Below are 19061 nucleotides of genomic sequence, written 5' to 3' on the forward strand. Positions count from 1 at the left end.
AATGTAAAGGTGCGTGAGCACAAACATTTGAAAAATGTAACTCATTTTCCAGAGGCGCACAGGGGAAAGCAAGCAAGCTCAGAGGAGTGGTGGTTTATTAACCGTTTTGTTTTCCCTTGCACAGGTAAGGTCCCTCTCAAAAACGTAGGGTGTAAAGTTTGTGTGAGAAAAACACAGATTAATAAAGAGACAGTTTGGGCTTCTTTTCATTAGCAATTACTGTCATCCATCCTTTGCTATACATTCGCATTACACTTGCCTCAGAGGCTTCAACACTGTCCAAAGCCCATTTTGTTTGCAACTCTTCTGGCACGGGTAGCTGCCAATAGCGCCAAGAGGTGCAGAGACAAAATTCCCCCCAGGAGGCCCCACATCTCTTTAGGAACTTTTCCCTTGGAAAAGCTCCCTAGTAAAGCCTGTAAGTCCATTTGATGCAGGAAGGTTTGGTTCAGGAGCAGCTATAAGGAAACAGAACTGAGGCAAAGGTGTCCTTAGCGTCGTGGGAGGCTACACCCGATGGACAGCCACCACAATGTTGCACAAGCCTCTTATCCTCCCAAAGGAGTAGGGATGGTGGTTATCAAAAGGTCTGTCTTTCTCCTACAAAGCCAGCTGCTGACACGAGTGGTGATTGTGTTTTGGCCCCAGGACGGGGAGGGCTGGAAAGATCACCCCCCTCCTCCTTACACCATGTCATGCAGCGTCCTCAGAGTATGTGAAATCTTTCAGCTTTGCATTTTGGATCAGGTCCTTGTAGGTGGTGGGGCAGTAGGTTTTGTACAGTTTTTCAGCCAGCGTGTTGCTGCCCGCGACCACAGTTTTCCGGTTGCGGTTCATGAAGTTCCACAAGTGCAGCGCATAGGAGTGGTTGAAATTGGGGCTTTTGTCCCACACCTCATAGTACCGGCCCCAGGCTGGATATGGTATGGGGTAGAAACGCTGGGGATTGAGGAAGGAAATATTCTGGCAGCTGTGGTCCTCGCTGCCTTTGAAATCTGTGAGATTGCAGATGGTTTTGAGCATCCTTGTCATTAAAAAGGGCCCCTGGTTCCCCCAGATGTACCCATTGTACTTGAGAACAAAGTTCTCCATGCAGTCCCAAATAAATTTGTGGTGGGCTGGGAAGCCAAAGATCCCGTTGCTGGAGAACCGTGACTTCTGTGCTGCTAGGAAGCTTTCCTCAGGGATGGGCCTGATGGAGATGACATCGGTGTCCATGTAGATACCTCCATACTTCCAAATGAGCGCCAGTCTGCTTGCGTCAGAGCTGACATGGACCCAGTTCTTCTCCTGCTCCGGGACCACCTGCAGAGTCAGAAAGGTGAGACAGTGATGCCACCGGCAGAGAACAGACCACATCCATCCATTGGGCTGCAAATGGCACCATAAAACTGCACCTGCACACCTGCAAATGTCACTGACCGCCTTTTCTTCCTCCCTCCAGCTATTGAATTTTATTGGAGCAAGATAAGGGAGCAGTGCAGAGCAATGCTTCGTTAATACAAATGAGTGCAGGAACATTTCACAGGTGTTTTGATGGAACCTACAATGTTAAATCAATGATACCATGAATCATTGCCTGCTATTTCTGTCGGACACAACCAACTTAACACACTCCTTGATCACTCCGAGCTCTCTGAAACAGGCTGGAGAGTTTTCATTTGAACTGTTGGTATTTGGAGTAAGTTTTTGCAGGGAGAAGCAAGAATTTGGAAGAAAAATGCCTGCCCTGCACAGAGATGGAGCCAAATTAATTTGACAAAAGCTACTTCACAAGCTGTTTGCCAGGAACTTCTTTCCAGGGTGGAGCTCACAAGGTCCCACCTTAGTTTTGCACATTGCTATTACAAAAACTGAAATCTCTCCCACTTCATATCTACTAGGGGCTCTGTCAGTGCATGGCAGCATTGACAAGCACTCAGGCAGCACATTTTGTTCAACCAGCTTCTGTTGAGAAAGATTATTAAGTGATGTTTTATCAAAACACGTATGCAATCTATTTTTACCAACGTTTTGTTTGCCAAAAAATCTGATTCTCCAGATAGGAGGAAAAATGCTGATAAATGTGTTCAACAAACAGATAGACGACCACACTGCAAAATATGGCCAAAATTCATCTATTCTGAACTAAAAAATAAAAGTGACTGATTTTGCATAGTCAGTCCTGCATTCCTCCTTTCATTCTAAGCTTACTTCAGACTCTTCCCCCCTCTATTTATAACTATTTTCCCATTTCCCGATTTTTCGCCCTATTATAATGATTACCTCGTTGTACCACTGGAACAGAGGGGTCTCCTGAAAGACAGCTTCCATCTGGAGAGGAAAAATGAAGACATTCTTCATAGAAGACAAAAGCGAGAAGGCTGCATAGCTGGAATTGAAGTCCAGTGCTGTGTCGTTTGCAAGTCCCTTCATGAAAAGGATGATGGGCCGGTCCTCATAAATCCTGGCGGCAGACTCCACGGAGCAGGACACCAGTGGGGGTGGCTCCAGGCGCTCTGTTGTCTCCAGAAAAATGATGCTTTTGCCGAGGTTCAAGACCTGCTCAGGTGTCAAGAAGTGCTTGGACATAGGCATAGGGGAGAAGGACCAGCTGGACAGCAGTGAGATCTCGTACAAAATGCCCGAGATAAAGAAGAAGCAGAGGCATATCTGCATTTTCTTCAACATTCTTGCTTCCCTGGCCTTTGGGGTCATGCCTCAGACATGGATGCTAAGGAGAGACAAGGAACAGCAAAAATACATGCCAGTGTTATTACTTAGCAGGACTGGGAAATGGTAGGACGTGGCTTTGGACAGCGTAGCATGAAGGCAGTTTGGTGAAGCTCATGCCTTTTCCCAAGGACAAGTGTGGTGAGATGCCTCACAGTACAGAGGGCTCTGCCCTGTGGGGTGAAGTGCTGGGGTCCCACCTCCTCACCCCCAGCCAGGCAGGGAGGGCCAGGAGAAGTCTTGGAGGAGGGACATGCAGCTATGTCTCATGGCACAGCTATGCAGTCATTGGGTTGGCAGAGAGGGAAGGACCAAGGAAGAGAGCAGGGAGAGCAAGGTGAGAAGGATCACCTCACCCCATGCCAAGGCAAGGACCCTCAAGCCCATCCCTGGGGCAGGCTGGTGTAGCAGACTTCCCAATCCCTGCAGCATCATGCCAACTGCTCGTCTACTTGCAGGAGAAGTCCAGGGGATCAGAGGAGCAAAATGTGCAGTGGAATTAGGTGACCAAGGGGACTGTACGTGTCAGTGAAGGGAACATCATGATTACAGTTTGGGATGTGTTGGCCAAAGCTAAAACATTGGCACATAGGCACCAAAGTCTTTTTCCCAGTCTGACCCTTCTGCTCACACTTCAACCCTGAAGGCCATGAGGGACTCCCTAAAGGGATGTGGCTGCAGAAGACCCAGAGAGAGGCAGATGCAAGGATAGAAAGCAGATGGTTTTGTACAAGCAAGGAACTAGGACGTACCTGGATTATAGTTCTGACAAATCCACATTTCTATCTTGCTTGTTTGCCGTCATGGTGGCAATCATGCTCCCTTAAAGCCCAGCTCCCCAGTGAAGACACCCAAAATGTCTAGAGCATGCAAAGGGATTTCTGAAGGCAGGAGACTGGTACACGGAGGAAAACTGGCTCTGCTGCAAGCTGAATCTCAGTCTCAGAAACAGTTTTGGGCCAATGGGATCCACCTAAAAGGACAAAAAAGGGAGAGGTTTTAGGTGAGACCCATCTCATGCCTACATCAGCCTGGCCTAGCTCCTCGTTCCTGGTCTCACCTCAACACAAGCCTGTACAGCACTGGAGAGTTCCCGCCAGTGAGAGGCAGGATTGAATCTTATCAGCATTGCACTGTTTGACAGACTCCTGACGCAAGGAAATTCCCTCCTGAAACGCCACCCGGCTGCCTCTGAGCAGCCCACATTTGCTCTGCAGAGATCATGAGCTAGGGTCCAACAGAGGGGAGACACTCTGAATGACAACCAAATGTCCAGGTGACCCCTGGAAGTGTTTAAAGCTTGTTTAATTAAAGGGAATGGGAGGAAACACAGCTCTGTGTGCTCAGATAATTAATGAGATGCATTACCATGTCACCCAGCCAGAATATAGATAAGTCTGCAGCACAGCAAACCCCGTGGAAATTCCCCTGCAAGTGCTGAGCACGTGCTTGAAGCTGTGGCAGCTCCTGAACCATTTCTTGGAGCTAGATCTCATCAAATTAAATATTAAAGCAATGACTGTTCCCATCAGCACAGCTTTCCATGCTGCATAGCAGATTTTCTTCTTTGCCGTTGCTACTGCACAGTTTCTCATTGCCCCCTGGGTCCCCACAACAGCATGGGAAAAGATGCCAGGGTGAATCAGGTGACAGTGCTACAGCCACCGGGCACCAGTGTGGCTGTGGGTACGATCTGCTGGACAAAGCAGCCTACAGAGGAGGGGATGCTGCTGTGTTAGTATTACTGTTTTTCCTGTCATTTTCCCACTTTCTCTCCTTGCCCCAGCACTCTGCAGAGGAGCCCCCGCTGTGAGAGGCAGCACCCCGTGCAGGGCCCTCCCTGCGGATATCGGATTTGGACAGAAGATGGGGAACAAAGAGCAAATAGAAGGAGTTTGGAAATGACCTGTCCCCCAGCCTGCCGACAAGGCAGCCGATGCTGCAGAGTGCCGCAGCCCCCGCGACGTTCAGGTGCAGCATGAATGCCTTCTGCTGAGCCCAGCATGACAAGCCTCAGGAAACACCAGCAGCAGAGAGATTAAAATAAACTCCATTACCTGAACTACAAAATTTCCTTCCATGTTCCCCTTCTGCCTCTTTCTCAGACACATGCTTCCGACTTACTCCAGCCATTTGAAAATAAAACAGAAAGGAAAACTTGCCCCCCAGCAGCTCCCTCGCCAGTCCTTGGCCAGATTATCAGACTTATTTTTTCCCCCCCCAGTCCCAGCTCTGACCTAAATTGCTGCTGATTCTGTGCTGCTGCTCCGGTGCAGTCCAGGGATGGGAGCTCCCTCTCTCCCTTCTTTGCAATTCTTAAATCTTGATGCCACTCTCTTGGCAATGTTTGCTTGAAGCAGAAAACCCAGGCTTTGCTTTGATTAGAAATGGGACCATCAGGACATTCCCATTACCGGATTAATATTTCTTCTTTGATGGCCTAAAGATCCGACGTCTCAGGTCTTTATGAGCAGCCTAGCAAAGCCGTGCTCTCAATAGTTGTTCAAATTTAAAATAGTCTGGGAGGCATTTTATTTGCAAATTGTGGGGAGAGAATAAGTAGACACTCCAACAGATACTGGCTCTGTGTACGACATTGTGAAGAGGAACACGAATCTTCATCGTCTCATTCTGGGAAATTGTTTTGCTTGGTTGGTTTTCCAAAACCCCTATGTGGCGAGTTATGAATTCTCATCACATTTGACCTGGAGGCTGCTGTTATCAAAATGTTCACTTCCCTGCTCAAGTTAAAAGGACTGCAGAACTGAATGTTAAAAATAAATCCCAGCCATTGAATAGATTACCCTGCTGAGTGGGTTGCTTTTCTGGATGCAGCAGACGGCATGCTGGCTTGATGGCCCATCTTGTAAAGATATTTCTTTTCTCGGGGCAATTTCAGTATTTCAAGTGCAGGATGAAAACGGGTGGGAGACTACAAGAGAGATTACTACGAATGTCAGCACACTACAGTGCTGTTACTGCTGTGTGATAATTCCTCCGAGGTGTCTGTGAGACACGTGCAGCAGGAAGGTACAGCAGGATTTTTCAGTAAATGCCACTGAAAGGAGTAAATCAGCCCGCCGGGGCGCTTCCAGCCACACGCACCCCCAGCACCTCACAGCCTGGCCCCGCAGATGCTGGGGTCCCTGCAGCAGCCCAGCCAAAGGGATGCCCCCCCGGGGTCTTCGACTCACAGGGACTCGGGACATGGCTTCACCTTGCACGGAGACTAAGTCTCCTCCTCATTTGCCCAAAGGATTTTTTTTTAAATAAAAAAATAACAGCGCCTGCAGCTTTTAGTTTGCACAGCCCTTCAGTTTAAATTTGATTTGAGTTTTAGACTACCTGAAGCCAGTCACCTGCAACAAGAACTACAGTTTACGCACCACTGGTAAATAATGCACAGATCAGAGTCCTATGGCAACACCAAACTCCACTGTCACTGAAACCTCATTCCCATGGCTCCTGGGCATCCCTTGGGATTCATAAGAGAGACTCCCATCCTCTTGCCAATCCCCAGCACTGCGGCTTTCCTCCAAGAACTGGTGGGGTTTGCCTTTGGGTCTGCACCCACCCAACTGGATGACTGGCAGGGAATAACCCCAAGGCAGTCCCTGTTTGTAACACATGCAGCATCGCTTGAACCTACGCTGATTTATTTTCACGTCTTTACAGAATCTGGTCGAGTAAATTACAACTCCAATCAAGTTAGCGCACGTGCGTGCACTTCAAAGCCAACTTCCTTACAGATTTAACACCATGCACATTTGGAAACCTCTTTCAAATGGAAAGCCTGTAGAAGAATATATAGTATTCATTGCAGACTGTAATTAATGCAGCCATTCCGACCTCCAGCAACACATACAAAGAAGTGGCTTCTTACCACATGGCTTCTCATCCACTTTCTGATTCTACAACCTGACATTTTTAAAGATAAAGCAAAACTGACCTCTTGGCTGTAAAAAGCAGGGAAAGCGTGCAATCTGTTGGGAAGCAAAGCCAAGCCGAACCACGCTGGAAGGTATCCACAGCCGGTGGAGAGCCCCTTGCCTGTGCCAGCGGAGCTGCGCTGCCTCTCCACTATCTTCTGCTGGGGCTTGGAGCAGCCTCATGGCTCGCTCTCCACCAGCTCTGGTGTTTGCATTCTTGTTGCGCTGAGATAAGGCTGAGCAAGGAGCTAGGGCTGCGTTTCCAAAGGTGCAGGCACACAGGAGCACGCAGTGCGAGGTCCTTTGGGCAGCCAAATGTGAGCTGCACCGCTCTGCCAGGGTCACAAGAGACAGGTAGAACTGAGCAAAGTGGGTGCCAAAAGGCAGACTGATATCACCTTTTTGGGGTGGTTTGCAGCATATTAAGCCTTTTCTCTTTGTATCTAGAACTGTGCTTATGGAAACTACCGTTCTCTGCCTTACAGCAACGAACGACTTTGCTGGGGTGGCACTGATGCTCTGAATACTTTCAAGGAAGGCAACAACAGGGCCTCCTACACAAACACATCCCAAATAACACAACACATCCTGAACTGGCTGCCTGACAAGCTCAGATGCCTGCCCAGCTCCTCATTAGAGATCAGGCAGGTGGGGAGGTTTGCTGATCTGTCAGAGGCTCTGCTTGTCCCTACAACCTGTCCACAGGCGGATGCCTTGAGGGGTACAGGAGCACCATCAGGTGCCCCCAGGATTGGGATGACCCACCTAAGGTTGGAAGGATCCCCCAGAGCTTTCCTGGCCCTGGGGTCTAAGGGGTATGAACTTCTGTGCCCATCCTGTGCTGGGATAGCAGGATTTGTAAGGGAGAGGTGGAGCTATAGTGCTGCAGAGAACTCCCCAGCATATCCCTCCTGCAACCCTGACCTGTGCTGGATGAGTGCTGCTCAGCCTCTGCGAGGAGAAGACCAGATGCAGCCCTTGGCTCCCAGTCACCCATAGCAATCAGGCTCTTTGCAGCTTCCCTCCTGCTCTGTTTCCCTTCTCCTGATTTTTGGCAAGGCTATATATCCAGATTTACCATCCAACCGACGAGTGCTGGCAGCCCCACATGTTGTGCACATGCAAGCATGGCAAAAACACTCATTTGCCCCTCAGAAAAACACTTCTCTCCACTAACAGCAGCCACTTAGTACTTAAAAGCCACCAAAAAGCGCTCAGCTCATCCTCCCCGCAGCTTGTGATGGCACCAAAAAGCCAGCCTGCTTGCTCTTAGCCACTGAATATGGCAGTTCCCGTTTGCTCCTTGCCAGCTCGGGCTCCTGCTGTGCCCTGTGGCAGGGTGCAAAGGACTTGCCCCTGGCTGTTTGCACTCCTGTGGACGTGTTTCCTGCTGCATAGAGCTGGCGGAGGATGCAAGAGCAGCTAAAGTTGCCACAGCCAGGCAGAGCAAACAGTCCCCGCGGAAAGCTATCGAGATAGTCAGCTTAATCAGCAGATAGCGCCCTGGGTGAACGCACCAGGAGGGCTGCAATTCCAAACACATCCCTTGGGCAATGATGTAAGTGAGGAGCCCCCATGCCCTGACACACCTCTCTGAGAAACGCTCTCCTGTGGCAAACACTCGCTCAAGTCCATTGTTTGCAGTCTGACCTGCAAGGAAATAGGATGGCCAGTGTCCAGCTCCAAAGCTGGGACCTCCTCCAGGAATGAACACGTCCTTCCATCCATCCATCCGTCCATCTATCCGTCCGTCCATCCATCCATCCATCCATCCATCCGTCCATCCATCCATCCATCCATCTGTCCGTCTGTCCATCCGTCCATCCATCCATGCCTTCCTAGTGCACGTACATAGTGTCTGCTAAGCCTAGAGGATTCATTGATACAGGGGATCATACAGGAGCAGCTGGCAGCTGTTATTAAAAGTTTCAGCCTAGCTTTTGTCTCGCACATCCCTCTCCTGCCCCAGCTCCCCCCATTGCCTTGATGTGCTATTGACGCCCCTGTCCTGGAGTCAGGAGAATTTTCAATGCAACTCATTCTTGCAGAAGGGGCTGTGTAAAGTTACAGCCTGGAGCAGCCTTACCACCAGCATACAGGGGAGATGAAACTGTGAGCCAAAATGCACAGGCTCAATGTGCGGCAGAAAGTGAGAGGGCTGTGCATGAATACAGGCTGCCCGCAGCCCTGGCTGCTGTGGGGAGCATTCACTTGAAGGCAGAAATGGGATTATTTATCTTAGGGGATTCTTCTGTCTACCCCTGCACCTCTACAGGAAGAGCTCCAGGGTTTGGCTGGGCTCTGATCTCCCAAATGAGCATCTTTGCCTCAGAAACATGCTTTTGAGGGCTGGACTCATCCTTTCGCTTAATATGTCAGATGAACTGAGGCAAACCTCTTTATACCCTCCCAGCCCCCGACCCGGATGCTGTGGGCTGCCAGCATCTCACCAGGACTCTGCCTCATGCTCCTGCTCTATGGCACGATGGGCAGATGCCACTGCCATGGCCTCACCTGTGCCCTGCCAACCCAGCGAGTCTGGGTCCCCAAACACCTGCTGAAAAAGGCAGCGGGGGGATGACAAGCAGGCTCACACACACTAGTGAGCTTGGTCTGTGTGGAACTGGGGGCTGTGCTGGTGAATGGGGCACTGTCAGGTTACTTGGACGGAGATGGCTGTGTGCTTCACACACCACCACCACCCCCCCAAAAAAAAATAAATACAGGAAGGAGCCAAAATCCTGGTGCTGTTCTGCATTGCCATCTTCTGCTTTGCTGCATGGGAAGCCAGAAAAATGGGAGTCTGCAGGCAGAGCCTGTGCCAGGTGCCTCTGCGTCCCCAAGGGCTTGGTGGCATGGCCAAGGGAGGCAAAAATCACACCCCTGTGTCACGTAAGCAATTTGCAGCAGAGTGAGGCCCCAGTTCCCAGCAAGGTGACTAGTGACAAAGTCATGTTTTCCCATCACCTGTCCACACTGCTGCACATCGAACAAGTGCAGAGGGACATTTCAGCCTTGTATACCACAGAAGACTCATCACGGCTGCAGGGAAAATGTTGCACCAGCTCTGGCCTATGGTCTGCCTGCTCAGGTTTGGTTCACATGCAATGTCAGCCACTTCCAGTGGCACATCCAGTGGTTTGGGCTGCAAATGTCCAACTGTTTTGCCTGACACTCTGGAGCAGGAACAGTGCTTACTGGGACAGCCTGGCTTTCTGCTCTAGAGCCCACCCAAGCCTTCATCTTCTCCATAGCAGAGACCCTGTGGAGATTTCTCTTTATCCTGAATAACCTGAGAGACAGTAATCCTACAAAATCACCCTTGCTCCACTCAGAGATGAGGTTCATTTTATTCCTGAGCTTGGGAATCTGCTTCAGTTTTGCTCCATGAAAGGATGAACATACCTGCTCTGGAGATCTCCTCCAGAAATGGAAGTGCATTGACGTGGCTGCTTGAGGATACTCCAGCAAAGGTGGAGCACTGCTCTCCATGAGCCCAAGCAGTTGCTGGTCTGGATTTGGCCCCAGTAGCATTCAAAAGGATGATTTCTCACCGATTCAGAAGAGAAGCCATGAAGGCAAGCACGCCATGAAGGCACTGGTGTTCACCTAGAAGCAGAACACATTATTATATTTCTGTACATACTCTCAGCATCACCTAAACCAGGTTATTAAATAGTATCAAAAACCATCTCATTTTCTAAACCTTACCAAAGGTCGGCTCAGGTCTGTGCCTGTGACCACCGCCAAGCACAGGGGTTAGATAAGTTCCTTGGGGCTTATCACCTGCTCTCACTTCCCTTATCTCCCTTCTGAAAAACAGACATTTGTCCCAAATGACCCAACTGATGTTGTTTGCCAAAGGAACTCCAAAGACCTCTTTCTAGGAAGTTTCAGCCCATCGGACAACCATCTCAAGAAGTTACAGCAATTAAACCCAGGTGCCCGTCGTTCAGGAGCTGTGGTCATTGCCCTGTGCTCAGCCCTGCCTTTCACCATCACCTTTCACGGTTTTGCTGTGCACTTCCAAGAACGGTTTGGCTCAGCCTTCCCTAGAAACTCTTAAATAGGGAGAGACAGCAGCTAGACCCCCTTGACCTCTGTTCTGGGTTGAGCACATGTAGCTCCCTTGGCCTCTCCTTGTACATCCTCTGTAACCTTCTTGGTGGCCTTCCATAACCATCCTGGTGGCCCACCACTATACCTTTCCTAGTTTTCCATTGTCTTTCTTATCCTGGGGGCCCAAAGCTGGATGCAGTAGCCAGCTATGGCCTTGTAAGAGCCAAGACAAGGTGAGCAAACCGTTCCTGTCCCCATGGTGCTCAGTTTTGAATAAGAGCTCTGGAAGAGCAGCCTGAACGTTTACAAATATGGCAAGAAACGTGCCTGGACTTGCTCCCTTCATAGACTAATCCCTTTAGGCATCCTACTTGCTCTTGTTAACTGCCAGCATGTATAGCTTTTGGTATTTACTGATAGCTTATGTCTGTTTTAGAATTAAGTTGATATGGTAGAAAACTCGTCTGATCCTTTTGAGCAACGGGGAAGTTATAAAATAATGCTTTCTTAATTATTTACAAAAAATCAATAGTTGTTGCTTGGGAAACAGCAAACCGCTTACATCTTACATGCATACTGACAGAAAAGAAGTGAAGCTCATATCACTTTGTGGTATGGGGACCCAGAGCCACATCTCTCAAAGGCAAGCTTGTCAGTCAATTCAGAGGAAGGCAGGGCCATAGGCACTAATGGATGGAGGAAAAAATGTCAGAGGAAGGAGAGCAAGGAGCTGAATTGTGCCAAATTACAAGCAATTGCAAAACAATATACTTGTGCTTAAAGGTTTTGTGCTGGTTTGTGCTGGGATACAGTTAAATTTCTTCATAGTAGCTGGTATGGGGCTACGGTCTGGATTTGTGCTGAAAACAGTGTTTATCAGCCAGGGATGTTCTTATTCTTGATAAGCAGTGCTTGCACAGAGCCAAGGCTTCTGCCCCTCACACCACCCCACAGCGAGCAGGCTGGGGCAGCTGGGAGAGGACACAGGTGGGACAGCTGAGCCCCGCTGACCCGAGGGGTACCCCATACCATACGATGCCATGCTCAGCATATAAAGCTGGGAGAAGAAGAAGGAAGGGGGGACGTTCAGAGTGATGGCGTTTGTCTTCCCACGAAACCATGACGCGTGACGGAGCCCTGCTGGCGATGGCTGAGCACCTGCCTGCCCATGGGAAGTGGGCAACGAATTCCTTGTTTTGCTTTGCTTGCGTGTGTGGCTTTTGCTTTACCTATTAAACTATCTTTATCTGAGCCCACGGGTTTTCTCATTTTTACTCCTTCAATTCTCTCCCCCATCCAAGCGGGGGTGTGTGAACAAGCGTCTCTGTGGGGCTGAGTTGCCAGCTGAGGTTAAACCACAACAGGCTTCCATGTTTGTGTTTCTAACACTTGCAACGTCCGTAACAGCTTTAGAGATAAAGCATGTTTAAGGACTGAAAAGGCAGCCACCATATCTGCAATATGAGAAGAGTTTACTTTTATATGCCTAATTTTACTTGAAGCTTTTTGCAGCTTCTCAGCCTGTGATACCATCACTCCCTGCAAACACACATGCAGTATTATAGCCTTCCTCTGGTTTAATTTAGTGAGCTTTTGTGATATTAATTTACACATCGTCATATCAGGACTTCGGGGAACTAACTGATTTTAAGTGTTTCTGCATTGGACAGCCTTCATTTTTTTACAAGGGGTTGTTAACTGAAGAGTTGCTGTTGTCAGTATAGTACAGAGGGAGATGGCTAACTGGGAGTGCTGCTAAATCTGCCTTTAGCTCATGAAGGCTTTTTGTGCTGGTATATCAGAGTGCAAATACCATTAGACCTCGGCAGCCTCACTTGCCAAAACCATTTTCTAAAAGTCTCCTCCTCCTAGGAACAGCTCTGTTTCCTCTGACCAGAGCCAGTGTAAGCTACCAGTTTACATGCCACAGATTATATTTCAGCCACCAGGATTCAGTCCCTGCAAGGCAAACCCGCGCCTCAAAGGAGAGCCCATCACCGGTCTGCGGGCTGTTCACACGTGAGCAGGGTGATCCAGAGCAAATCCACCCAGGTCTGACCCACTGCTGCAAGCCTGGCTTTGCTGGACCCCACACAGCTCCCAGCCCCTCAAGAAGAGAAACACTGAAAAATGGTAAAACTCCAGACAAGTGGTTGCTTCGCCTCTAAGAAAAAGCATTTTTGTAACACGACAAACATTTGTAAATGCTCTGTTAGCACAGTGCCCTGAGCGGGCTGGTCTGCCCCACCTTGATCCCTGCCCTCCCTGTGCCCTGCTCAATGGGGACGGAGCAGCTGATGCCATCCCCTGGGTAACACCAGAGGGAAAACGCTGCCTGCACCCCGGGGCGAGCAGGCACGCCTGGTCCCATGTTGTCATTGCGAGAATGTGGATCCAGACACAGAGCAGGGCAAGCAGTTCGGCGCTAAGCAGTGATGGGTGCACGTCTGGAGTAAGTGCATTAGAAACCTACAGAAAAAAGTCTATCAAAGAATCATGCTTGATTTTATTACCGTTTTGTGGAAAGCCAGCAACAAGAGCTTTCTATATTCATGAATTCATCAGATTCATATTTCAAAAATAATAAATGTTGTTGTTGTTGTTGTTGTTATTGGAATGAATTTCTCTATTATGTACTGAGTGATTGTAACTACTTACTGCCTCCAGCACAGGAACCACCTAAAGAATAATACAAGCAAATAATATTTCTGTAGATGTTGCTAGAGGGTTGTGTTAGGTTTTTTGAAGTGAGAAAGGTATTAACCAGAACAGCAGCAACGATCACCACAGGAATAAAGTCATTATAAGGTTGTGTATAACACTACCAGTTTTTTTCAGGTATATTTAGTTTGGGGCATGACTCATGCTTCTGTGAAATTTTTCTTGATTTCTTGGAGTGCTGCCTCTAATAACAGCTTCACGCTTTCTGCCTGCTTTATCCTATGTACAGAGGACGGAAAGGAAAACAAATCTCAGCACAATGACTTCCTGATCTGAAGATTGCGAAGGGGGACGGCAAGGCTGCTTGCTTCCAAGCCCTTATCCGCACCTGCGAGCCCGTTTGTTCCCATGGCCCCCGTGTGCCTCCTTGGCTTGTGTACTTTGGAGGCTGGTCTTTCCCTGCGCCTGGGCACGTTCCCTAGCGCAGCCTTTATTCTCACCAGCTTGTCCACAAAATGCCGTGTGTTGACAAAGAGCGGGAGAGAGGGACCAACTGACCATAAATTGTGCACTTGTAAGCTACATTTAGGTAACGAGTGGATTGACTGGATGAGCTGTGATAGATGGCTTTCCTCCAGCGAGTTGACAGCCTGGGGAATGGAAAAAAGGCAGAAGGGGCTGCAGAGCTGTCTGGGAGGCACTCCAGTGACTGTGCTGGCATGGCCCAGTCTCCCCTGCCATCACAGGAAGGTTTGTGGTGGAAGTAATGAGTCCTTCTTCACCCCAGTTATTTCTCCCCCATTGTGATCAGCAAGCCCCAGCGCCGTCCTGACCTCCCTTCTCATGTGATCATGGTGCTCTCATCCAGAGAGCTGCCCCAGCACTCTGATATAGAAAACTAGAAAAACACAAGAATTTCCAAGAGTCCCAATCTATCTGTCAGCATATTTTGACATGAGTCCAACAGGATGGATTTAAAAAAGTTGGGATCCCACCGTGCCAAAAGGCAACATTTGGTTGAGCATCTGCCAAAACAAAACTAGCAGACTGCTGGGAAGGCTGCACTTTGCAGGGCTTTTTAGGCATGCACAATGGCAAAGATGATCACTGTGAGCATCTTCAGTTCCCCAGCCTACCTGAGCAAGAACCCATTGATAGCTGGAGGGGACATCTATTAAAAATATTAAGCAAAATTTAAACTTACAGCCCCAGTGTGACAACAGCTCACTCCACTGCCACACTGTAATAAACTCAGCATATCTCTGTGCAGAATTCAGGATTTCCCTCTGCAATAATATGGAATAATTCTGCAAGTTACAGACACTTGGTCTGTTGCAACAGTGTGGAGAAGCCATTCACTTCCATGTTACCTTCATTTCAGTCATGGCATGTCATGATCTGATAAGAAAAATCAGAATTACATTTTGGTGGCTAAAATACACAAGGAACTTGCTTTCAGCTCTGCTGACCACTTGTGTGTCCATGACATCAGAGATGGTATGAGACCTTCCCATGAGCAACACTGCACTGGCGCGTTTAGAGGAGGACCTCTTCTCTCCCAAAGGTAAGAACAATTTTTGCAATTACTTGGAAGTTGCAGAGGTGTCTCTGAGCATGAAGATCTATCCTGCATGGACAATTTGCGGCCATCCCTTGTCTTCTGCTCCCACTCTTTGGAAATTTGTGCTCATATGGGAGACCGACATAGGCTCCAGATCTTAAAGGGAGTTTATAAGAAAGATGGGGACAGACTTTTTAATTGGGCCTATAGTGATAGGACAAAGGGTAATGGTTTTAAACTGAAAGAGGGCAGAATCAGGCTAGATATAAGGAAAAGATTTTTTTTACAATGGTGCTGGTGAAACACTGGAAGAGGTTGCCCAGAGGGATGGTAGATGCCCCATACTTGGAAACATTCAAAATCAGGTTGGATGGGGCTCTGAGCAACCTGGTCCAGTTGAAGATGTCCCTGCTTATCGCAGGGGTGTTGGACTAGATGACCTGTAAAGGTCTCTTCCAACTCAAACCAGTCTATGAGCTCCAAATTAGAGAGAGTGGATGGAGAGATGGCAGGGATGGACAAAAACATCAGGACAACAGAAAGGTACACCTTCAAAGTCAGGGGAACGCTAGAGACTGAGCATGACCATGCACATGCAATGGGAAAAGAAGATCATTGAAAGTTTCCTTAGTGAAATACATCAATGTAGGCAGAAAGGGGGGCAGCTAGCCAGCAAAAGCAAGACCAAGCTAAAAAGTAATCAAAACATTCCTTCCAAATTAAACAGATAATTAGGTTTTGATGGTAAAGGTGATGTGGATGGGAAAGTGAAGGCAGACAGTTACCTGGAGAAAGAGGTGGGGAGTGAAAGCTGCCACATCTGCATTGAAAGCAGGACCCTGGAGGGGACCCAGATGAAGCCCGAGGGCTTGGGGAATTCTTCATCCCATTTGGGGAAAAGTGGCACATGATGTGCAGAGGGGAGAGCAGAGATTTCTAATGACTTTTGCAGGTCAAATGGCACTGACAACCCCTACAAGCAAGTGGATTATGAGGAAAGTAAGGGAAGATAAGGAAAATGAAAAGCATGAGCTAGCCAGCTATGGATGTGTTAACCCACTTTTAGTTATACATGAGATTGTAGGACAAATTCTGAAGGAAACATTAATTAAAGGCACTGAGAAAAATGAGATAAAGTGCAACACAGGTTTACCAAAGGCAGTTTGTGCCAGACTGCGCTGACATCTTCCTTTGATAAGATAATTGGTTTTCCAGACAAGGGAAATTTGGTAGATCTAATCTATCTGGAGTTCAATAAAGCATTTGATATGGTGCCGCATGGGAAATTATTAGTGAAGCCTGAGAAAATGAGAATTAACAGAAGAACTCTGAAGTGGAGAGAGCAGGGGCTGGCACAGAGACAGCAGCAGGACTGTCACAGGGGGACCAGCGAGAGGTTGCTGGTGGGCATCCAAAACGCCTGTCTTGAGACTGATCCTGGTAAAGTCCCTCCATCTCTACGGCTGGGAGCAGACTTGTGAAGTTTGCTTACTTACCTGGATTTTCTGCAGCGTGACTCACGTGCGCTCGAAGCTTGCGACCTTGGATGCTGTGAACGGGAGCATCACTGCAGACTTTGTAGGGATGCACCTGCACCATGAGATGGCAATGTTGTTCCACCAAAGAGCATCCCTCTCCTCCTGTTCCGGCTCTAGTTCTCACTGTCTGAACACATTTCGGTATGTACTCCAAGAAATATCAGTGATTGCAACTGTGAAACGACGATGATGGTGGAAGCTAAATCAGTCCCTGCGTGGCTCAAGCAATGTGGCTCCGGACAATCAGCCCTCATGTCGTGATACTGAAAAGGCACAGGTGACAGGGGAAGGGAACACGTTTGAATACGTCAGGATGAGAAACAAGGCATTGCTATCTTCACTGCAGATCCAGTCCAAATAACCTTTCCCAGTGTAAAAAAACCAAAAAAACAGCCCAAACCCAGGCAATGTTGCTCAGGGTAAGTGCAAACTTGTACGCATGTGTGCATGGCAGAGAAAGAGGGAGAGGAGGAGACAATTTTATATAGAAATAAAATCTGCTTATCCCTTCCCTGTATTTTTAGCTTAAATTACACCCAAATGCCATCTGATCAATTCAGCTGAAATGAGCCCTTAATCCTAATAAGTCTTGATCACCTTTTTAAACCTTGCAAAACAGCAGGGAATATGTTTGCGTTAAGTATTAAGACCTTGATTCAAATTTCTTTGGCATGTATCTAACTTACATAAGCATAAAACGCTCCCATTAATATTAAACAAGAAATTGGAGAGGGCCACAGAAATGCTTTGGGCTGCTGCTTCTCCCCACACATCACATCTGATCACTCCAGCTCCTTTCTCAAATGGGAAGGTATGGAAGGTACATTAAATCTTTATGAATTCACTAGTTAAGGCAGCAGTGGGTTGCTCCGTCTGGGCTGAGCTAAGTATACATCCCATTCCGGCCCTTTCTGTGTACTGGAAATGTTTTAATCTAAAGTAAAGCAGAGGATACCAAGCAAACAAGAGGCTTCTGGAGACATCTAATAGGAAAACAGCTGATGCTGAGTTTCACCTGTGCTGCCACAGATTTATCCGAGGACAGGACTCATGATTTTCTTTAATTCTTTGAAAAAAGCTTGGAGGAGCTCATTATTCCTCAAACCTGCAACAATTTTGTCAGTTTTAATAAGTGTTCAGGGGGAGTTTAAGTACTGAATTTGCCAAAGGATGCTGTTTCGGAGAAATGTCGACATTAGCAGCCCACTGTAACCTTCATTCAGCCATTAGCCATTATGGTGCCTCCTGAATGTTGATGTTCATGCGTTATTATTGTTACTTTCTTACCTTTTTCCAGTACCAGTGCAATCACTTCTTCACCAGTGGTAGCCTACACAATAAGATTGTTTCTTTCTCCCTCATGTTTTACAGCTACCCAGGAATTCCTTTAGGTCACCTATCACTTACTAAATTATGGGTTGGAGCTGTAAGAGAGGAAGGGCTGGTAGGCAGAATCTCTTTTTATAGTAGTCTTACACAAGCCTGGCCTTAGCTGCTCCGAATTAGTGTGGACCCAGTGGTGTAAATCAAAACGTATTTATCTGAATACAGCCGTGATTATTTTTCCTAGCTGCGTGTTTGATGAGGGGGAGGGGCTTTTTCTGGTAACCTGCTCATTAGCCTTTGGCCTCATCAGTAGACCTGGTACTGAGGGTGCCCGTGGTGTGTGAGCTTCCCTGGCCGTGATGGGAGAGGAAAGGTGTGGGGCAAGCCTGAAGGTGGTAGCATTTCCATTGTTATCCAAGAGCCAATTTACTGTCAGCAGCAGTGAAAGCATCTGGAGGGGAAAAGAAAAAAAAAAAAAGGATGATGCTGGAGGGTCCCCCATGGAGATGGGGTCAGCTGTACCAGGGGAGGTGATGTGAGGCACCAAGGGGACGCTTGCAAGTGTGTATGGGGATGGGGATAAAATGAGCAGTGCAAAGCTGCCTGTGCTGGGAAATAAAACAGTGAGAAGAGAACAAAGTTATCGTGGCAGCCTGCTTTGCAGGGCAATGCTTGAAGGTGTAGGATGGCTGGGCTGGAGACCATGCTCAGGTCTCCAGCTCACCTGTCTTCTGGGAGGACTGAATGTGAGTCTGAGTGCGAGTTCCCTTGTGTGTTCACCTCCAAAGCATGGTGGAGGTAAAACTTTTGCAGGATCTGTGTTTCTAAGGGGTACAAGGAAGTGGGGCTCCCTTCCTGGGATCCACCTGAAAAGCCACATGGATCTCACACCCTTGAGCAATATGAGTCTATTTGGCCTCCACCTTCTACACATTTTCCTGTAGAAGCAAACGCTGGCTTTGTAAATCTTTTGGAGCTCCATCCTACGACACCTGAGAGCAGTGTCTAGATCCCAGATGTGGTTGTGCAGGTATCCCCCGCTCTTGTCTGCATTTTCCTACTGGAGCCCTGCAACAGCCGAACAGTTGCAGAGCTTCCCTTCCCATTTAGCTATAAATAAAAGGATCAAGGTCTTGACCTCTGGAAACTCACTGTGACCCCACCATTGTGCAGCCATGCCCAAAACACTGTATTAAACTGGCAAGGAACATAAATCTGGGAGGAACTAATGAAGACCCCTAGGGCCACTGTTCTCCATAGCTGTCTTGTTAACAT

The 19061-nt window shown here is 48.1% G+C and overlaps 1 protein-coding gene across 1 annotated transcript; it reads right to left on the reverse strand.

Moving 5' to 3' along the window:
• Positions 1-420: 420 nt before the first annotated feature.
• Positions 421-16521, reverse strand: A4GNT (alpha-1,4-N-acetylglucosaminyltransferase). The gene is given in 5 exon segments (XM_027791981.2): positions 421-1305; positions 2266-2677; positions 2679-2713; positions 3465-3685; positions 16419-16521. Coding segments are annotated over 5 exon segments (1383 nt in total). The 3' UTR covers positions 421-693.
• Between the last annotated feature and the right edge of the window lie 2540 nt (positions 16522-19061).

The sequence above is a fragment of the Falco peregrinus genome, chromosome 12 (genome assembly GCF_023634155.1).
Source record: "Falco peregrinus isolate bFalPer1 chromosome 12, bFalPer1.pri, whole genome shotgun sequence".
Classification (NCBI taxonomy): Eukaryota; Metazoa; Chordata; class Aves; order Falconiformes; family Falconidae; genus Falco; species Falco peregrinus.